A 23,532-nucleotide genomic window follows, 5' to 3' on the forward strand; every position below is an offset into this window, starting at 1 on the left:
GCATTATTATATATTAAAAATCTTGTCATTACTTTGTTATTTTTAGACTTTTTTTATCTTTATTTTTCTGTTAGCTGACAATGGTAATTAACATTGATATAATTTTAAGTCCCTGTTAGTCTCAGTTTCTATATAAGCATATTTATATTTTTATAGAATGCTTGTATTTGTGGGAATTCTTTCATAATTCTTAACAACTGATATTGCTTTTATGAGCCACTTTTTTTTTTTGCAAGGAACAGCCCTCTACTCAGACTCACATAACCTTAAAGAGAAATTTAAGTCCTCAAAATTGGGGCTAGAGCCAAACCTCAAGAAGAATCGGAGTCAGGAACTTAAGGGGACTCAAGAATCAAAGTTACCTCTCTTCATCTCTCCCCTCTGTTTCTATCTGTGGAACTGCATTCTTTTGTCAATGTACTTTCTACTTCTCACTGCATGTGGTAAAAAGTGGTGGCTCTGAATCTGTTAGTTCATCTCCAAAACTGGAGATGAACTGACTATCTCAGAAATCCATATTTCATATTTTAAGAATCTAATGGATTCAGCTTAAATCAGATGTTCAAAGGACACTTGTTTTACAATAGAGAGGAGTCCTATTTGTGGGATACTGGTAAAAAGATGACATTACTTCACAAAGGGTAAGCTGGGAAAGATTCAGAGTAGTCTCTACTAAATGTCAAATCAGTTTTATTTGCTTTAAATATAACTTAACAATATTTTGCTTTGTTAAGGTGGAAAAAGACATAATTAGATTTTCTGGATGTCATATTTTAGATTATTTTTGTCTGCTTTGGTAAAGCAATAAATTATTTAGAAGATCCAATTTTCATTAAAATGTTCCTTTAGCCCACTCCCTAATGGCACAATGAGTTAAAGTGCAGCACTATGATGCTCTCTACAGCCACTGTAGCAGGAGCTCAATCCCCTGCCAGGGAAGTGACCCACATGGTGTGGCAGACCTCTCCTGACCCACTCTCTGCTCCCCTCAGCAGTGTGTACATCAGTACTGTGTACATCACTGTGTACAGCAGTACATCTGCCTGTTCTGCTCCCTATTCTGTCTCTGGTGAATCCTCTCACCCCCACACCTTTTGCCTGTATCCTACTTCTTGTATGCATAAATTAAAAAATGATAATAAATCTTTTTAAAAAAATGTTCCTTTAAAGTTAGAGATCAGTAAGCAAAATTTTTGAAGATGAATTTTCAAGGTGATAGATGGCTGATTTGAATATATTTGTATAGTTTCTTGGAAGTGGCCTCTCGTATTTGACATTTGGTAATTCAGGAAGACAGAAACTGCATTTAACCTAATAGCACTTCATTTTTACATTCTTTCACTCTCTCCACAGCAGGGGAAATAATTGGGTTAATTTCCTTGCTACAGAAAGCCTGTTAAGAGGTCACACTATTTTTTAATATAAACAGAAGGACCATTACCAAGCTATTATTTCTTGACTTCCTGGATATTTACTACAAATCATATCTAATTACTATGAACAGGATTTAACATTTATACTTGAAATAAGAATTCTTACCATTATTTTTCTAGATGAGACTGAAAAAGTGGCCAAACCAGTTGGCAATGTTCAATGTCCATCTCCTGTTCTAAATACTCCATGGATACCATTTCAGAACTGTTGCTACAATTTCATGATAGCAAAGAATAGACATGCTCCAGTAACTAAAGATGAAGTTCATAATCAGTGTCAAAAACTGAGTAAGTATACTATATCGCCAATATATATTGTGTAATACTCATGTTTTAAAAAACCTCACCTGAGTGTTATAATTATTTTTAACACTGATAACTAGATCTCCTAATTTCTACATTGTTGATGACAACATTATAAATTTATATTTAGTTAAAATAGAAAATTTAGTAGTAACTTATTTCTTTACCTTTTCATTACAGAACTAGTCTATTTCTGCCTATATAAACAAATTGGATTCTACTGTAAAAGAAAACGCAATGACAGTAGAGAAAAGGGTGTTAATCTATGAACAAAGAGAAAATAGGTTTTTGAGTAGTCAATAAGAGAGAGAAATTGCAAAGAAGCAATTCTGCTTTAAAGAAATCTGTATTTTACATTTCAGCTCCCAAGATTCTGCAGATATTTTCTGTGAAACAACTGAGGACTTAGAACTCTCAACAATGAACCTATGAATTTGGTGGAAAATTCCTACAGAAAATATTAAAACATTGTTCCCCAAAGGGAGATTCATAGAATACTAGCTTTAAGAGATGTTCAACACAAAAGGACACTTAAAAAAATGACAGTTTAGAAACACCATTGTGTTTCCTATAAGACGATAAGATATCACAATATAACTGAGGTAGTTTAACCTCATTTAACTAATATTTCAAAATTTTTATTCATGTAGCCTTTTTCTGAGGAATTCCTGTAAATTATTTTAGTAACACATTTTGGGAAATTTAAACATTGTAAATCCCAATATAAGACTGATCTTTATGCAAAGGGAAGCTCTATCTTATAACTCATCCAAGAATTTTTAATTATTATAGTCTTTGACAATATATCGTTAGTATAGATGGATTTGCACCAATTCAAAATAAGCCTTAAGTGGAAAAAGTTAAATTAATCAATGTTTTAAATTCTCATTTACCAGCTTTCTCACTATTCTATAAGACCAAGCTCAATGTTTGAAAATGCTTTAGCTTATTTAATTTAATACAAGATAGTTTTAATTTGTATGTCATTCTTATTTTCCACCATTTAAATTTTGGAGTATATTTAACTGGAGGGAGATGGAATTTTCTAAATTATCAAACAAAATAAAGCAGTATAGATAATTGTTTAAATATTGACTAATTTTTTTATTCAACAGATCCAAAATCACGTATTCTGAGCATTCGAGATGAAAGAGAGAATAACTTTGTTCTTGAGCAACTTCTATACTTCAATTATATGGCTTCATGGGTTATGTTAGGTGTAACTTATAAAAGTAAGTTATAAATCTGCTTACTTTGTATTCATACTTTTTTATGAACTATTTATGTTTCAAGCTATGTATTTCTTCAAAATATGTGCTTACCACTGCACTATATTTTAATTATGCACTGACCATAACATGTTAATGCCAACACAATTTCTGTTTCTTTGCTCTGCCATTTGTGTGCCTTCACACCAAACTGAGAGTTAAATGGTAGAAAATAATTTCTATCGTCTCTCCTTGCAACTCAAGACTAAAACCAATTGCTCTCCCAATACACATCTCTAATATTTACTTTATGTCTACTTTGTACTTGGAATGGAAACAGAATTACACTACTACTAATATTGTTTTGGCTTTCTAGCATTGGTTTGGAGTATACATTTAAGTATTGAGGTACATATTTTGACAATAGGATAAGATACTTAAAATTAGGACTGGCTACAACAAATCAAAGACACAATTATCATGGAAGTTTTAACATAGAGTATCTAATAATAAAGGAAATATGACCAACTTGGAAAGATACTCAATTAGAAATGCCCTGAAAATCATAAAAATTTTGGGGTTAGAAAAAACAAAATCATTCATTGGGCATGAAGTATTAAAATCAAATGTTTACCAAAAAGGGGCCTTCATAAGGAATACAGAACAATGATATGTCACAGGTAGGAAAAGAGCTAAATTACTCAAATCTGATCATTTTAAAAGTAGTCTTCTTTTTGTAGTCTAACTCATTTCTTAGAATTGCTAAAGTTTTTCTTAAATGTTTGTGGTTTCCAGGTGAGTTGATAAAATTTTATCACTCAAGCAATAGATAAGACTGAGGTTGTCAGGTGAAGATGAATTCATCATAATAGGAATTAGTTCCCCAAGTCTTTTCTCCAGTGACACTTCAGTGGACAACCCAATGACACTTAAATTTAGCAGTGGAAAAAAAAAAATGGAGAGAAACTAGTTGGAAATTTCCTGCGTTTTACCTGAAAAAAAATAAATGAAAGAACAGTGGTTCTTTATGGAGCAGTGGAGATGATATTCCAGATACAGTTAGAGATTTAAATTGTACCCTCTGATGTACTTTAAAGTTATACTATCAGAAACAACTGAAATTGTATTCTACATGATGGAAAGCATTTTCAGATCTGTGAACTTACTTGTAATTATCTCAACTTTTATAAAATGTGTAAGAACAATTTCAATTAAAATATGCAAATATGAGCAATATGGAGTTTAAATCTAATTCTCACTAAATTAATTTACATCTATATATTTTTGTTACTTCAGTATGCTGAAATAATGTGTTATATATATATATGTATGTATATATGTGTGTGTGTATATATATATATATATGTATATATATATATATATATATATATATATATATATATCACCTACACAAAAGACTTTGGTATTTTGTCTTTTTTAAATTCTGGCTTTTCAAAAGTAGGGCCATGATAGAAATGACTACAAAGAAACCACAATATGTCAACTATAAGACATTTCAAGCCAACTGAAAAAAGTGGCCCTTTTTTATAGCACTGAAGAAATATACCATTTCACATCATATTAGTCAGAAAATTAGTAACTGATATTTGGGAAGAGGAAGAGAAAAGCTGGGAGATATCAAATGATAGAAAGCAACAGGAAAGAACCAAACCATTGTACAGTATTTGTAATGTGTCACTGCTGCAGGCAGATGGTCAGGCATATGTCTTAGGAGATGGTAAATCAGTGCAAAGGACAAATGTGTTAGAAATAATGAGCAACTCTTCATATGAATTTATAATTTTAAGAAAGCTGGTAACATTTTCTGCAAAGTTTTATTAAGATATATTTACATACATTTCACCCATTTATTATGTACAATGTTATGATTTTTAATATGGTTACTGAGCTGCTCAATCATTACTACCACAAAAGAAAACACTATACCCATTAGCAGTCCCTCTTTATTTTTTATTTTTTTTTTTTAAAGGATTTATTTATTTATTCATACGGAACTGGGGTACAGGCCAGAGATGTGGAGGGTGAGAGGATTCACCAGAGACAGAGAGGGTAGCAGAACAGGCAGAGCAACGAAGTACACTGCTGAGGGGAGCAGCGGGCGGGTCAGGAGAGGTCTGCCTCGCCATGTGGATCTCCTCCAAGGCAGGCGGGATTCGAACTCATGAGGTACTGGCTTTAGCTTCTTAGTGCTGTGCTTTAACCCGCTGAGCCACCAGGGAGGGCCTATTTTTTATTTTTTAAAGATTTATTTATTTATGCATACAGGCCAGAGGTGCAGGGGCAATGAGAGGATTCACCAGAGACAGAGCAGGGAGCAGAACAGGCAGATCAACAAAGTACACTGCTGAGAGGAGGCAGCAGGCGGGTCAGGAGAGGTCTGCTGGGCCATGTGTATCACCTCCAGGGCAGGGATCCAACTCATGCTGAAGTGGCTTTAGCCTCTTAGTTCTGAGCTTTAACCCGCTGCGCCACCAGGGAGGGCCAGCAGTCCATCTTTATAGACTGTCTACTCTCCCAACTCTCAGCAACAACAGATGTACTTTCTCTCTACAGATTGCCTATTCCAGACATTTTGTATAAAAGAGATCACATAAAATGTGATTTTTTTGGTGACTGATTTCTTCCATTTAACAGTGGTTTCAAAGTTGATGCATGTAGCACTATAGCTTAAACAAGTACATCATTCCTTATTATGACATAAGATTTCATTGCAGGATATACCACATTTATTATCCACTCATTGGTTAATAGACATTTGGGTTGTTTTTCTTTTCTTTTCTTTTCTTTTTTTTTTTTTGGTTTAAATAATGCTGCTACATTACAAGTTTGTGTGTGTGTGTGTGTGTGTATACCTATAAGTAGAATTGCTGGGTCTTCTGTTTAACACTTTGAAAAACTGCTAGACTGTTTTCCAAAGCTGCTATGCCTTTGTCCATTCCCACCAAGAGTTTATGAGGATTTAAATTTCTTTACATATTTACCAATTCTTGCTTTTAGCTATGCTTTTTATTTTAACTGGAAAATCTGAGATTTTATTGCATTTTCTTGATAATTAATGATTGTAAGCATCTTTCCGTGTGCTTATTGGCTATTTGTGTATTATCCTTTGCAAAATCTCTATTAAGATCTTTTTCCCAATTTTTTTTAATGATTTGTCTTATGATTGCTGATTGTAAGCATTCTTTATATATTCTGGATATGACCCCTTATCAAACAAAGAAATACAAGTATTTCTCCCATCAGCTTTTAATAGTATAATTTGTAGCACAGAATTTAAGTTTTGATGAAGTACAAATTATCTGGTTTATCTTTTATTGTGCATATCTAATAAGGTTTTGCCTATCCCAGGTTTATGCATACTGCTCCTATATCCTTCTAAGAGTTTTATAATTGTAGCTCAGTGTTTAGATTATGACCTATTTTGAATTAGTTTTTGTATGCAGTGAAAGGAAAAGGTACATATGAGTATCCTATTGTTCCAGCAACTATCCCCTGTCCATTGAATTATTTTGGCACTCTCACAAAAATAAATTGGCTGCAAGTATGCACATTGTGCAGTGTAGGTCCAGAGAAAAGGTTTCTATCACTGCTTTTATAATGTTAACATGTCAGTTATTTTTTATAATATATATATGTTCATTTCCATTGCAATTAAACATTATATGAAGCAAATGAATAAATATTTGATAGAAAAAAAATGACAAAATTTAAAAAAATTATTAAGGGACAGTAGAATTACACGTAGATTTTAATTCTCATGTTTATAATTTGTATTTTCCAACTTAAAAATATATATGATTTGCTGTTACAGTCAAAATATTTTAAAGAAAGAAATAACTTTTAGAAGGTAGGAAAATAAGATAGTTAACTGAGTACAAAACATTAACCTGATAACTACAAAACATTAACCTGATAACTATTCGTATTGACGTAATCTCTAAGCATAGAAAATGTTTATTCTCTAGATGATTCACTTATGTGGTCTGATAAGACCATGCTGTCTTATACACACTGGAGAGCAGGAAGACCAGCTATAAAAAATGACAAATTTCTTGCCGGCCTGAGCACTGATGGTTTCTGGGATATTCAAACCTTTAATGGGATTGCAGAAACACTGTACTTTCACCAGAACAGCATTCTTGCTTGTAAAATTGAAATGGGTAAGTATACTAATGTAGAGTTTCCACTCCAGGGACAGATAATGAAAGGCCATTAGCTATACTAAAGGAATCTTGCAATCATATCCCTTGAATGCCTCCTCTGTGTTTAGTTCTATGAAAGAAGTGCTACAGAATTATGGAGGAAGGAAAACATAGTCCCTGGTACTGTATAGCAAGAGGAAAATAGCAGATAGTAATTGTTTTATGTAGGTTAGTCTTTGGTAGTCTTAAATTCATTGGAAAGTCAAAAAGATAAGTAAAACAGGAATAATGGGGGGAAATGCATTGTGGAAGAGGTAAAATTTGTTGAATCTTGAGGGATGGATAAGATTTTTGCAAATAAGAAAGCATGTTTGGGTAAGTTTTAACTTTAAGTGTCTTCCAACCTCACCCAGTTACTCAATCTATTTTTAGATGCACTTCACAACTTAAAAGCTATTATTACAGCCTCTCTGCTCTAAGCCTTCACTAACATGGGTCCTATTACAATTGCATTTGGGCTGATCTCCTCCCTTCACAGTGATGCAGAATAACTTCATGTGATTTTATTTCCATCAACAATCTCCAGAAATTTCTATTACCAATCACTTTGAGTCCATGTAAGCTTTGGGGATATTTTATAAACCAATGTCTATTCTAAACTTCTATACCTTCTCCCAACCCCAGTTTTTCTTCTATTCCATGGCTCATCTAGCATCTCTTTGTCAGTCAGGCTAAATTTTGTCTGTGTAAATAATATATTCAGTCTCCTATCTGCCCCTTTATGTTTTTCCTGCTAAAATCCTCTTCTTTTTATATCTTTAATAAACTTTTAGTTTCCAGCTTACAGAAAAATTGCAATGATTGTATTGAGAGAATTCTCATATACCCCATAACCAATTTCCACTACTGTTGTCATTACATTGTATGACACATCTGTCACAAATGACAAACCAATACTAATAGATTATTAACTAAAGTACACACATTATTTGGATTTCCTTAGCTTTTATTTAGTGTCCTTTTTGTGTTGAGGATTTGGTCAAGAATACCAAACTGGCTGTGACAGTTTGTTTTTTCTCTTGATGACCTTAATCATATATTTTGTAGAATGTTTCTCAATTTGGTGTTTTCCCCCCAATTAAATGAGGGTTTTGTCTTTGAAGTTTAGGGGAAAACCACAGAAGTACTGTGCCATTCTCATCAAATCATATGAAGTATATGTCATAACAACACTATATATCACTGTTAATTTCTTTTCTTTTTTTTTTTTTTGAAGATTTATTTATGTATACATACAAGAACTAGGGTGTAGGCTAGAATGTGGGTAGAGGGGGTAACTGAGAGGATTCATCAGAGACAGAGTGGGGAGCAGAGCAGGCATATCTACTGAAATGTACCGCTGAGGGAAGCAGCAGGCAAGAGAGGAGAGGTCTGCTGCACCATATAGGTTACCTCCCTGTTCTGCCAGGGCTTGAAATGCTGCAGTAGCTGGGGATAACTTGATAGTGCTGTGTCTTTAATCCCTGCACCACCAGGGAGGTCCATCACTGTTAACTTCAACTTTGATCACCTGACTCAAAATGTTTCTCACTTTCTTCACTCTGAAGTTACTCTTTTTCTTTTCCATTTCATACTTTCTGTAAAGCAGTCACTATACTGAGTCCACATTTACAGGGTAGAGAATTATTCTACACCTTCCTGAGGTGGTAGTATTTTAGAAATTATTTGGGAATTCGGCACTGGAAATTTGTTTGTTCCTGCTAATTTTATATCTTAGCCAATCTTTTATTTATGCTATTGGTTCATAGTTATTTATTTCATGCTTTGGATTATAACCCGTATACTCTATTAATTAATATTTTGCTCAAATTGTTTCAGCTTTATTGATTGGAAGCTCTTTTAGTTCTCTCCTGTGTCCCTTGAAATTGGTTGCTGTTGTTTTGTTTTTAGAGCTTCTTTGTTTACTGGTGACTTTATTCCTTTTTAGCCTTACTTGCACCTAAGCTAAACTCCAAAGACCTGATTTATCAAGCAGACTTCCTCCCTCCTTTAAATAAGAGGAGTTGCTCCTTCTCTTGTCAGTCCCACTTGTTCTAATGGTTGTTTTTCCTTATTTCAGATGTGTTCTGTCCTCAGCTATCTGTGAGCTCTTTATTTTCATCATCAAATGTTATTCATTTGTGAGTTGTTTATGTACTATATGATTTGTAGAGTACATTTTCACATCTCCTTGTGTGAACATGTTTTACCTACCTCCTCCAAAATGCCTAGACCAATGTCCTCTCCCCTTCTATCCACTATCTACTCCAACCTCCCTACTTTTCCCTCTGGTAACTGGTATACATTTCAGACCGTAAAGATTATCTTTGCTTTGCTTTTTCAGTTTGTATATGAGTTTTTTAAATGAAAGATGAAATTTGTACCTTTTTTTAAATTGTCCAGACAACTATAATATGAAAGTGCTTATTATATGCATTATAGCAATAAGTAAAGTATGCATTTGACATTCCTTTTAACAATAAACCCAGCTTAACTTTTGAAATGATTACATATCCAGTCTTTGCCAGAATGTCCATTTCAAGTAATTCAAAATTTAATCACTAGTACTTTCATTTTAAATATTGCAGTTGACTACAAGGAAGAATATAACACTACTTTGCCTCAGTTTATTCCATATAAAGATGATGTTTATAATGTTATTCAAAAAAAAGTAACTTGGTATGAAGCATTAAATATGTGTTCTCAAAGTGGAGGTTATTTAGCAAGTGTTCATGACCAGAATGGCCTGCTATTTCTGGAAGATATTGTGAAACGTGACGGATTTCCACTATGGACTGGGCTTTCAAGTCATGATGTAAGTCTTACATTGTTTTCCAGAAATTTTCAAATCTGTTATTTGAGGTTTGAAAATTTGAACATAAAATATTAATTCAAAGTGTAACATCAGGTTACACCCTGGAGACAAAATTCATAAAACATACTGATTTCTTATCATTTCACAACATAAATAGAACATTATAGAGTGCACTAGGCAAATCAACCTGGAATTGCAGCAGCTGCCCAACATATCCACAGGCCATACCAAGGGCCCAGCAGATTAATATATTAATGATATCTCTGTAACATCTTTAGGGCAGACCGAGTGCGAAGGTGGTGAAAAGAATAGCATAGAATCAGAAAAACCTGAGTTATAGTGTAGGGGCCTGTCTTCCATTTACATGGTGGATGGTGATAGAATAAGTTATTTAACCTTTGCAAACTTATTTCCTCATATGTAAAATCAGGATTATAACATTTTCCTGAAAGTAGGATGAAAGTGAAGCTCAGTACAAAAATTAATAGACCTCAATTAAAATTCTTAACATTAGGACTAATAAATGTTATTTTCTTCCCATTTCTCCTTACAAATAAGCACTATTTGAGATTAATCTTATAATGGTAAACACATCTTTTATTCCTCACTTTGAATCCAATTCATTAATATATTCTACCTGCAATAATAATGTCTAGTTTACCAAAAAAAAAAAAAAAGACATGTATTGAAATTAGAAGTGAAGATCTAGGAAGTATAATTTATGTATCCTTTAGAACAAATTGGGGGAAAAACAAATAATGAAGCGATAGTAAATTATGATCCTAGAACCATAGAAAAGTCAAAAAAAATCTTCCCATTAGAGCTTCTTGCAAAGTACTTTTCTTTGATCTCCTGCTCCATGATGGTTTTCCTATCATGGAAAAAATGTAGCTAGAGAATCAAACCACAAAACTATAGAAAATAATATTCAGATGAATATAGAAGTTGGGATTGTAAATCTGTAATTGTGACAAATAAAAGTCATTTGCATGTCATTTAATGTCAAGTCTTATATAAATTCATTCTTAAGTAATGTAGAGTATAATAACTATGTCACTGAGCTTTAAGTCTATTTAAAATGTGCCGGAGCAAATGTCAAAAGTTAATAAATCTAAAGTAAATCCCTAACATTACAAATAGGACCAGGCCTATAATGCTTGTAAGCAAATTATTGGCATTCCATTCCAACATTTCTAAAAGTTTATATGTTCTTTTTGAAGTCACACATCTGTATTTAGTTTATCTCTGTTATTCCTAAAACAGGGCAGTGAATCAAATTTTGAATGGTCTGATGGCAGTGTACTTGACTACAAACCATGGGAAGATAAAATGTCTGCTGGAAACTGTATTGTCTTGGAACCCAAAGGAATTTGGAAACGTGAAAAATGCAACTCTGTTAAAGATGGTGCTATTTGTTATAAACCTACAAAATGTAAGACTTACTTTGAATAGCTATATATTTGCTAAAATATGACCATTTGTTTAATGCACATAATTAAATAATCAAAAGGATTTTTATAGGTTAATCTTTAAGAGAAGCTTCAACATTTGGAACTAAGCAAATTCTTGCAGAAGAATATGTGAAAAAATTATCTAGGGATACAAGTAAATACAAAAGAGAGAATGACATAACTAATGAGGAATAAAGGCACAATCAAGAAATGACATCTCAATTGCTAGGTATCTAAAATACATGTAATCTTTTAGAAAGTAGCTAAAATAAGGTATGAAATGGAGAAATAAATGCAGAAATGGAGAGGACATTTGTTTTAGCAAAACATTTTATAGGATGATGGAGAATGACAACATGATCAAATATAAATTTAGTGCTGTACCTGTTGAGTAGTGTCACCCCAAAATTCATGTCCAACAGGAGCCTCAGAACGTGACCTTATTTAGAAATAGTCTTTCCATATATAATTATTTAATATGCCAGAGATCCTGAGACTTGACTAGGATGTGCTCAAAATCCAATTCTGTTGTACTAATAAGAGGAGAGACAGTGACATACAGATGAAGAAGTCCACTTGAAATAGAAGCAGAAATTGTAGTAACATAACTACAAACGTAAGGATTGTCAGCAACCCCCAAACTAGGAGAGAGGCATGAAATAGAACCTCCCTCATCTTTTCCAGACTGAGAAAGTGAATTTCTGTTGTTTTAAGCCACCAAGTTTATGGTTAAGATATTACATTAACCCTAGGAAATTAATCCAAGAGCCAACTTTGAAAAAATGGATCTTCAAAATGAAAAGAAAGTAACAAGTGTTGACAAGGATATAGAGAAATTAGAATCCTTGTGCATTGCTTGTGGGCATATAAAATGGTGTGTAACCACTGTGGGCAACAGTATGGTGATGGCCCAAAAATATTAACATAGAACTACCATATGACCCAACAAGTGTACTTCTGGGTATATTCACAAAAGAAGTAAAACCAGGGGTCAGAGAGATATTTACAAACCTATATTCACAGCAGCATTATTTGCAATGGCAAAAAAAATGAAGCAACCAAGTGCCCATTGACAGATGAATGGATAAGCAAAAATGGAATTTGGATACTATCAAATATTAGTCAGTCTTATAAAGAAAGGAAATTCTAATATATAGTTTATCATGGATGAACCCAGAAGACATTGGGCCATCAGACCATTCACAGGATTGACATCCTGTCACAAAAGGACAAATACTGTGATTCCATTTATGTGTGGTACCTAGAATTTTCAGATTTATAGAAACAGAAAGTGATATGGTAGTTGCTGGAGGAAGGGAGTTACTGCTTAATGGATTCTAAGTTTCAGTTTCACAAGTTGAAAATATTCTGGAGGTGTATGGTAGTGGTGTTTGCACAATAATGTGAATTAACTTTATGTCACTGAATTGTACATTTAAAAATATTTAGCATGGTATATTTGTGTTTTTACCACAATAAAAAAAAAGTTTTCTTAAACATGAATGTAGTAAACTAACCAAAAGGCATGCCCTTGCAGAAAAAGTAAGAGTTCGAAGTGGAAACCCATGAAGAAACATAAGGGGAGAGAAAATGTATGTAGCATAAGACACCACAGTTGCACACTGGACTAGAAGCAAATAGACTTTGAAAACAGTCATGTCTCTATGTTCCTAGTATAAGAATATTCTATCCAAGCCAAGTCATTTAGAAAAGTCCACCAGTTCTAGCAATGTATTGGTAATGTACAACGTATTTTGCATCTAATGAAATAATACACATCATTGACTCTTAAAACAATGGAACAATCAATTGTCGTCTGGGGGGGGGTGTTGGTTTTTTTTCGGTTTTTGTTTTTTTGTTTTTTTTGGCAAAATTAACTATTCTCACAGGGTAGTAAAGGACTTTAGTAGCATCTTCCTCCACCAGCAATGTTAGTAAAAAGTTGCCTCTAAGAGACTTCACAAAATATATTCAGCAAATGAATTCTGTTCATCTCTACTAGGACACTTAGGTATAGCAACTGTCAAACTGAGGGAAGACTTAGAGCTCAGGATAGTAGTGATAGTGAAAGAATATAGGCAAAAGCCAATCAAAGACTCCTGATAAAGAAGGAAATGAAGCCGCCATCCCTTCGGAATCAAGAAAAAGAAGAACTCTATGAAACCCTATCAAACTGAGGAAAAAAACGTGCAATCTTCAGTTACTGAAGAACATACAGATCAGAGAGAATGTGTTACAAAGCAATAGTTTGGGTTGAGATTACTGATATTTTATTCAGATATCTACATTTCACCAATAGGATGTTGATCTTTTCCGATTCTTATACTCTCCTCCACTGGAGTTAATAACAAGCATTAAGAGGTATAAGTATCACTATCTGGTTTCATGTGTTTTACAACATAATTAAAAATTAAACAGTTTAAGTAGAAACCAAGGCAATGTTTAAGGTCTGAGAAGCTATACCAACTCTTTTTTAAGACAAATTTTGCTGTTCTGATATATTGCATTTTGTGAACAAGTTACCAATTTTTCACTTAATACTGTGATTTCTGATTTTTTTAATGTTTTCACATTCAAAAATTTTTTTTAGTTTTGCCTTCATTTTATTAAGGTGGCATTTGTTTGCCATTGAATATGACTTAGATGCGATTTCAAAAAGGAGTTCTTCAATATGTCACAGTTTATGTTAGCAAAACAGAAAAGAATCCAAATGAAAAAAAATTTAATTATTTCAACATAGTCTAACTTTGCTTATTTTCCTGTTCTTACTAGTTGTTTTTACTTTAGTCTAAATACCCCTTTGAGAATTAAGTACTTTCTTCGTCTCTTAAGTTTTTTAATCAATCTTCCAAATACCTAATTAGAAGGTATACTCTTAGAGTCTGGGCTATTACTCTTTCTGGCTTGTATATTGAATTGATGCTCCTTACCCATAGTAATGGAGTTTCTAAGAGGAACATTTAATGAAATTTCAAAATCAGTCTTTTTCTTCATGTATGTTTACACTTATGCCTATTGGTTTTATAGCTAAAGAAGTGACCTCTCACTCATACTCCTCAAGATGTCCTGCAGGAAAAGATAAGGAACCACGATGGATCCAGTATAGGGACCACTGCTATACATCTGACCAGGCTTTGCACAATTTCTCAGAAGCCAAAAAGTTTTGTTCAAAACTTGGTGAGTTCAAATTTGTTGATTGTCTTTGACTCAATAATTTAATCACTAGAATTTTTAAGGAATAGTTTGAGGCCTTCCCTAGTGGCACAAGGGGTTAAAGTGCAGCACTATGAAGCTATCTATAGCCACTGTAACACTAGTTCCATCCCTGGCCAGGAACGTAACCCACATGGCACAGCAGATCTCTCCTGTCTTGCCCACTGCTGCCCTCAGCAGTGTATTTCAGTTGATCTACCTATTCTGCTCCCTACTTTGTCTTTGGTGAATCCTTTCACCACCCCCAACCCCCTGTACCTCTGGCCTGAATCACAGTTCTTGTATGCATAAATAAATAATCCTTTTTTAAAAAAGGAATAGTTTGTAATAATGATCATATTTTTTAAATTATGTGAAGGTCTCACTATTATAGCTATTATTTTAAAGCTTTCACTATAATATAAATATTATGATATTGTATTATAATAGCTCTAACTTAATTGCTCAGTGATGTGAAAATGGTTAAGGTTTGCATGTAAGCACAATGGAAGGTTGGAATAACCATTACAAACGATTGCTTTAAGAAAAGCCCATGAAAAATAAAATTAAGGTGAAACAAACTAAAAAAATTGAGTTATTTGAAAAATTAGGTGGTTTTCTATATAGTTAGATATGCTTAGAGGGAGCAATTAAGTGGTAGTTTTTTTTTTAAGTTGGTTAAATTTACAAATAAAAAATACCACTTTTTTTTCTTAGTTATAAATAAGCAAGCTTAGCCTGACCGGGGTAGCACAATCAAAGAATTTGGGTTTTTCTTCCATTCTTTAAAAGGAATGTCCTGCATTTTCCAAATACCTCAAAGAACCAGATTTTGTCTTCAGATTTAAATATTTCAGAAAGAGTAGCAATGAGTGACTCTTCCCCATGATAAATTTAGCCTAGTCAAACTGTGAAATAACTTCTAGCGAGACCATGCAGGGTCGTTCAAAGACCTGCACATTCAGGTCACAATTGTACCATGGAGAAAGCATTTTTCTCATCTTTATTACTTTCTGTTTGTGCATACTTTACTGATTTAAAGAAAATCCAAAGCCTCTCTATTATTGCTTACCTACATAGTGACAACTGTGTGTTTGTGTGAGTTTTTAGTGGTGTATATGTATATGAAATAGAAATTACTACCAGGTATATACATATATGCTCTGATAATTATGTATAGTTAAGTAGACAGACAGACAGACAGATAGATAGATAGTAGGTAGATATAAAATTCTGAAAGTTACAAGCTTTTTACTCCTAAATGTGAAAACAAAATTTAAAACCTCGGAGTCATGCAAGTTTGGCTTTCTTTCTTTCTTTTTTTTTTTTTTCAAAGATTTATTTTATTTATGTATACAGAACTGGGGTACAGGCCAGATTGCAGGAGTGGTGAGATACTTCACCAGAGACAGAGTGGGGAACAGAGTAGGTAGACTGAGGAAGTACACTGCTGAGAGGAGCAACGGGCAGGTCAGAAGAGGTCTTTAGGCCATGTGGGTTATCTCTGGGCAGGGGATCAAACTTGCACTGAAGTGACTGTGGCTAGCTTGCAGTGCTGCATCCTAACCTGTTGCGCCACCTCCGAGGGCCCAGATTTGGCTACACTAATAGGTTCCACTCCTATTAATTGAATGATATTGTGGAAGAAATATAAATGTTTCCGTTTCCTCATCGGAGCAATGATAATGAAAATAGTACTTACTTCAAAGGTTAGGTATGGTTGAGTTGTTGTAGGAACGTAAGTGTATACAAATGTAGCACATTACCGAGAAATGGTGAACTTTCAAAACTATCCTTATTTAAAAAATTGACATTGACTTTTCTAATTCTCTAACTGGCTGACTGTTTAAACTGACCAATTTATTTAAACTCATTAAGTATGTTAAACCTTCGGTTTCCTCATCTGTAAAATGGTGATCCTTTACAGAATTATATAATATTATACAAGGTAATATAGTAAATACCTGCACACTGTGGTGTTCTATAAAGGAGTGAAGATTTTATTTAAGTCTGGACAAACCTGTTATTGAAGACTGATCCATTTAGGATCGATTTCCAAGTATATTATTGTGTTATTTCAACTCCTTACCTGATGCTGGTAATGACACAGCTTTTTCCCTGTGGGTTTTGGACTGTTGATCAAGCTTCAAGAATACATATTTATTCAATTCATACTACATTTAGGAACAAATGAACATGACAGTGTGCACTTACGTGTAAAGTAATAATAAAATGAAGGCTGATGCTCCCCTTTAGACCAAACTTACTTGCTTTCATTTTCATTTTCACATAATTCAAAGCTGAGCTATTGTACAAAAGTTGTTGAGGAGAGAGTCCTGAACATCTATAAGGGAACACATGTTTCTATCATCTCCTTATGGCAGAAACAACTTATGACTAACAAAGGTAGTTAGACAGATTTAGGACCAAAAGATATTACTAGACAAACATTTTGAAAAATTAGACGTTTTGAAAAATTATAAACACACACATTCACACACATATATATAAATTTAAGGTTTCAATCTAGAAATATTTCTCACTCGTGGAAAACTATAGGTGCCATGCTTTTTTAAATCTAGTATAAATAACAGACTTTAAAAAAAGAGAATTCTGTATAAAGCTTGCTTTTTCTCAATGACCTTGATAGATTTTATTTCAAATGGCTTGTTGAAGACAAACAACTTTCTTAGTTTCCTTAAAGTCAATTAGTTTGGGGTTTGTTTTCCTTCAACAGATGATTTTGCAACTGTTGTTACCATAAAGGATGAAGATGAAAATAGATTCTTGAGCAGACTGATGAGGGAAAATTATAATATTACCATGAGAGTTTGGCTTGGATTATTACAATTTGCTTCTGGTAAGTGATATAATTGGATATTGTGTGCAGAAAATGTTGTGCCTTGTCTTAAATACCAACTCTACCTTGCTAAAGAATCTCAAATGGTAGCTAATTCAAAGACTTCTCATTAAGCTAGAACTGCTGGTTGTTTGGGGGGCTTATAAATACTGAATGAATAAGTTAGTGGCTTATTAGTAATGAAGGAAATCACTAATTAAATAGAAAATCAGGTTAATTGAACAGGAATTGTTCTAGAACTTTGTTCTTAATAGGTTCAAATCAATAGGATTTTTTCCTCCTATCACAATAGGAAACTGCTATACCGTGTCTTTATAGCTGTTATCCAAAAATTGTGTCCTGTTGTTCCTTACCTTTGGGAACATTTTCCCCATAGAGAAACATTAAATTTTAATAATAGGGCCTCCCTGGTGGTGCAAGGGTTTAAAGTGCAGCACTATGAAGCTCTCAACAGCCACTGCTGCACCAGCTTGATCCCAACCAGGAAGCTGACCCACATGGTAGCCCTCTCCTGTCTCACCACTGCTCCCAACAGCAGTGTATTTCACTGAATCTGCCTATTTTGTTCTTCACTTTGGTTCTGGTCAATTCTCCTTCTCTCCCTACCCCCGCATCCCAGGCCTGTACACCATTTCTAATACACATAAATAAATACATCTTAGGGGCAAATTTTTAATGATCATTTTTTCCCAAAAAGCATAGAAAACAGCAAATTGGTTTTAAAAGGTTGTGGAAGAAATTATCAATAAGGATAATGGAAGATTTAAATAAATTTGTAATTGATAAAGAATGAATCAGAACACCAATTTGACAGAACAATAAACAGTCTGTTTCACATTTTATGCAAAGTTAAATTTTAAACAGGTAAAGTGGGTGTGGCTTCCACAATGTTACCTACTTGTCAAAGTAGGTTCAAAGCTGACCATTTACTTAAATGAAATGTAAATTGTGTTTATATTGTCACCACAAGGTGGTGCTACCTCAGCTTCTAGACAACAAAAATGGAATCCTGCTGAGGAAACACTTTGGCCCTTTTCTCTCCCATCAGTACCTCTTTAATGACATAACTTTTTAATATGTATATGGTGAGGGGATCATTGGGAGGGGTTAGTGAAAAGATACAGATCTTTAGAAATCTATTCCTCATGATGTAAATGTGTAAGCAAAACACCACATTGTATATCAGTTCTTGTCCAAATGAACTTTCTACAAAGATGAGAAAACATTCTGTATCTCTGCATCCAGTGTAGTAATCACCAGCCACATGCAAGCCAGATGGTTATTGAGCACTTGAAATGTGTCAAGTGTAGCTAAAAACTGACTTTCAAGGTTTTTAATTTTTAATAAATATTCTTACTCATCTGCAAAATAATATTTTTAAAAATCTCACACAAACAGTAGAAGTAACACAAATTTGAACTTTGTATAAAAAATATAAGGGTTACCAGAGGGAATAAAGGAAAGACAGGTGGGTATGGGGGAGGGATGCAGATGTTGTATGGGCTCTGTGAGTAGGCAGAGGGAACAAAATGAAAACTAACTAAATAAAAGTCTTGTTCTAAGTGAGTTGGATAAATCATATGCCTTCTTACCTTAGCAATCCTGTGGCAATGAACATAGTTGTACTTAACATACTTAACTTTCTCTTTAGATCACTCTTGGCATTGGTTAGATGGATCAGATGTATCATTTGTCAAATGGGGAGATAAAAGAAAGAGCGGTACTGGAAAATGTAGCATTTTGCTAGCTTCAAATGAAACTTGGAAAAAAGTTGATTGTTTATCTGGTTATGGAAGAGTTGTCTGCAAAGTCCCTCTGAGTAAGTATGTAGCCTGAACTGAAGGAAAGTTTTATACAAGAATTCAGCAAATAAATGCACTGTCTAATTATCATTAAAGTCTTATACTTGGGCTTAAGTTTTTAGTCCTTAAAGTATATACAAAAAAGATTGTCGTACACTCTTTCCCTTGAAAAAGATAGATTACAAGAAATAATAAATGTGTAAGAATTCTAGGATTCCCAGATAAAGCTGTCTCAACTTATTATAATGCTTTCCTAAAAAGGATGGAAGCTGCCAGAGTACTAGGGAAAAAATGTCTGTGAAAATGTTAATTGTATTTTATTCTACAGTTTTGATATATAAAGGCTCAAAAGTCTCATTCTAAAGTTAGTTTGCTTCCTTTCTCCTCATTTTCATAAAAACAGTACAAAACTAGATTTAATTAAGTGCCCTGATTATCTGTGGGAAATCATAATTTGAGCTTGTCATTGATAGCTATATAAAGTAATACATGGTTATATGAAATACATCAAAATCCTGATAACTCCACTTCTTAAAAAAGCTCTCTAAATTTTCATATGCAATGTTTTTAAAGACCTAGAATAAAAATGTCCATTTGGGTATATAAATATTAAAGATAAGACTCAAATTCTAAGTGGCCTGTATCTGAATATTCATACATTGATTGAGTAAATATTTAGTGTCTACCACAGGGTATGTCCCGTTGTATGTTTTATGTTCACTATAAGACCTTGCAATCTAGTAGAGGGAGACTGATAATAAATAACCAAGAAGGTCAATCTTTAAAAGAAAGGAAAAGATAAAATAGTTACAAACTCATTATAGTCAAGATTAGGGGATTGGTTAGTCTAGGTAGGATTTTTCAGGGAAGATGTCTAAGAGCAGGATACTCTTACTTTCTGCTAGGCCAACTAAGCAGAAATCAGGGAAAGGAGCACACAAAACAAAGGCAGCAGTTGGAGAAAACCCTGAGGCAGAATGAATTTGGTGAGCACTCAAGGAACCACCTGATGTTATTTATGTAAGCAGGTGATAGACACCTGTGGCTTCTGAAACTTAAGCTAGCTTCTCAGTCTATTCTAAATGAACTGGAAAATTGTTGGAAGTGGGTAGACATAGCTTTGGAATGCTATAAAGTAAACGTTCTATTTTGACATTTTGAACTAGGCATTATTGGGTTTTCAGAAAAGCCATGACTCATTTTTGCATAGAAAAATGTCATGACTTTTCTGATAACCCAATATATATGGACTACTGTGTAGTATCCAGTGGGACACATGAAAGAAAAGTGAGATCAGCTTAAAGATGGCATTTAGGCCATGGACCAAAAGGAGCCCTCTCAGCAGCGTGTGCAGAAGGGACCTAGGACAACAGTTGAAATTAAATCATTATAGCTAAATGAAATCGTCCTAAGACTTAATCATATTGAAGTGGATAATACTTTTATTTGACCCTAGGTAGGTCAAAAACAAAAATTTATAACTTGTAGCTACTTACTATCAAATAAAAGTAATATATTACAAGTGATAGTCTCAAAGGGTGATGAAAAGGAAAAGTGAGAATAATGTTAATGCTTTAATTTCTTTGAAAGAAAATTGCTATGACAATGAAGAGGATTTGAATGAAAAGGAAACATTGACCGTATTCTGTATTAAGGGGAAACAATCAATACTGATCACTAATATATTCTCTCCTCCCATGTCAAACCTTTCCCTATTCTAGGGCCTGATTACAGAGGAATAGCTATTACTTTTGCTGTGCTAAGTGTCTTAGCTCTCCTCAGTGGACTGATTTGGTTCCTTTTCCAAAAGAATCGTTCATCCTGGACAGGCTTTTCTTCAGTTCGATATGAACAAGGAGTAAATGAAGATGAAATTATGCTTCCCTCTTTACGTGACTAAATTCTCCTAAAAGACTGCTAATTTGCACTGATGTGTTAAGAAAAATGAGCCATTTCAAATTTTCCCAGTATCAGTATTTAACACTGTTCCACCATAAGATCTTACTCTTTCAGTTGTTTACTATGATACCCACAAAATGCCATGCTTATAACTCTATTTAATAGACTGGAAAGGAACTGAAATTAGAACTGAACTCCCAACTTTTTATAGCTAATACATTTAATGTACATTTTTTTCTATAAGACTGTGTTTGATAATTGGGACAGGTATGTTTTAATGACTTTTTTTAACACAACTTCTTAGAAAATTTGAATTGGTGTATTGCTGGTAACTCAAGGTAAAACCAATGTAAATAAGAGTTAACATTGTTTTAAAATAGATATAGCATTAGGAGAAATTATTGAATAATAGGACATGCTTATTTATTACCCAGCAAAATGATGCTTCTTAACAAGCTGCTTCTTATACTGTTTCAAAGATATTTCATACCAATATCACTTAAATACAGTTGTTTTGTTTTGTTTATAACTGCTTATAAACCAATGGTTTTTAAAGATTTCATGCTTAATATTTTCTGTGAAATCATTGACTTTAAATTGATTAGAGATTGTATAGCAGTGTTTTTCTCTCATGTACAAATATGATTTTTTATTTTAAAGGGAATTAGTTGAGAATAAGTCTTCTTGAAAATTTTGTAATCCATATATATATATATTTAATTGACACATTTTTTGACTAAGAAACGTTCACTCCTTTGTTGTCTATTTATATGAATTAAAGAGAACAGGACTAGGGAAAAATTATACATCTTGCATTTACAAAAATGAAACTTTTACAATGAAACTCAAAACCTTGTGATTACTACTAAAATATGTAAAATTATAAATTATTAAGGAAACACTGCTTTGTGGTAATCACTTCAAAATTTACCAGCTGGAATATAATCTTAATAGCTTCCACTGAACATGGTGAATGTTCAGTGTTTAACTTATATTTATATTTTAGAGTTTTCAAAAAAAACTCAAAGATTTATTTTATAAAGTTTAGAATGTTTTTATATAATGAAGTTGTAAATAATTTTCTAAAGGTATAGTAGTTTTCCTAAAATGCTTTTTATTGAATTTGTTAGGCTAATTGTCTTGCCTTATGGTCTGTGCATTTTGAGTTGTAAAGACTTTCCACAAAAAACTGTACCAATTTAATGCAAAATAGTACACCTATATAGAGTACTGGCACTATAATAGAATTTTATTTTTTTGAACAAAAATATCATTGATCCTTGTTGAAAAAAAGTATTTCTAGATTGGCCTATACAATAAAAATATCTAGCAATATTGTAAAGTGATTCATCCTTAAGTTTTTGTGTACATTTTTAAAGAATAAACACCATATTTCTACATCTTTGAAAGTTTGCTGTCAGTCTGTTTTCAGATTTTCCTAACTCAGCATGTTTTTTAAGTACTAGAAAAACAGATAGTCCAACTATAGTCCACTTGCTTCTGATTCCTTTTGCCCCTCTCAGAAGCACAGCACTCCCCAACTTCTAAGTCAGTCATTCCGATGCCAAGTTCCAGGGTAGTATTTCCAACCCCCACTGGACAATCTGCATGAAAGTCCTTCTCAACATGACCAGAACTTTCCATAGCATTTCTCCAACCCCTTTGTCCCAGAAGTCTCAGGAAAACTGATGAAGGCCCCTTGTCTCCTCTTACTAATCCAACCTTGAAGTGCAGAAAATTGATGCGCCAAAACTGGGTAACTAAAAAAGTAAGCAAATAGACCTAGTGCTCAGGTGTAGGGGGTAGGGGACAAATGCAGAAGTGATACCAATGATCACCCTTTTTTGCTCCCCCTACACCCACAAACAGTAAGTTCTCCATCATCCTTAGCAAGATATATTCATGATCTGGGAATTAACCCCTGCAAATTGCTGCTGTAGTGTTGTTAAACCCCACTCCTGATGCTCCCTAAATCAAATCCCTTGCATCCCCCCACCTGAGTTTATGAGAAAATCAGAAATTTAGATTATTTTAGGTTCATTTAACCTTAAATCCCTCTTAGAGAGGTTTGCCATCCATATATCTTTGGTGAAATGTCTGTTCAGATCCCGTTCACATCCTAAAACTGAGTTGTTTTTATTGTCGAGTTTTCAGACCTGATTTGAAAGCACTCTGACTAATAAGCTGAATCTCTCAGGATTTAAGTAGTCCTGGTTTGTGCACTGGGCTGTCCGATTCCAGAGACCCTCACAAGTCATATTACAGTTGCAGAGTTTATACCTATAGTATGGCAAGTACAGGGTTAAATGATCAGAAATTTACTCTTTCAGTTCTGGAGGCTAGAGATCAAGGGTTCAGGACCGTTGG

The 23,532-nt window shown here is 33.6% G+C and overlaps 1 protein-coding gene across 1 annotated transcript in view; it reads left to right on the forward strand.

The window, feature by feature from the left end:
* LOC101634968 (lymphocyte antigen 75) overlaps window positions 1–21,727 on the forward strand; it is a 70,763-nt gene extending 49,036 nt beyond the window's left edge. The window contains exons 26-34 of the mRNA XM_012728196.1: window positions 1,554–1,721; window positions 2,852–2,968; window positions 6,931–7,125; window positions 9,735–9,961; window positions 11,225–11,393; window positions 14,440–14,589; window positions 17,342–17,464; window positions 19,116–19,283; window positions 20,988–21,727. Of these exons, the coding sequence (XP_012583650.1) occupies window positions 1,554–1,721; window positions 2,852–2,968; window positions 6,931–7,125; window positions 9,735–9,961; window positions 11,225–11,393; window positions 14,440–14,589; window positions 17,342–17,464; window positions 19,116–19,283; window positions 20,988–21,166 (1,496 nt within the window). The 3' untranslated portion in view covers window positions 21,167–21,727. The remainder of the gene's footprint in view (window positions 1–1,553; window positions 1,722–2,851; window positions 2,969–6,930; window positions 7,126–9,734; window positions 9,962–11,224; window positions 11,394–14,439; window positions 14,590–17,341; window positions 17,465–19,115; window positions 19,284–20,987) is intronic.
* Window positions 21,728–23,532: the final 1,805 nt, after the last annotated feature.

This window comes from Condylura cristata, unplaced genomic scaffold (genome assembly GCF_000260355.1).
Source record: "Condylura cristata isolate star-nosed mole 26May11 unplaced genomic scaffold, ConCri1.0 scaffold00002, whole genome shotgun sequence".
Classification (NCBI taxonomy): domain Eukaryota; kingdom Metazoa; phylum Chordata; class Mammalia; order Eulipotyphla; family Talpidae; genus Condylura; species Condylura cristata.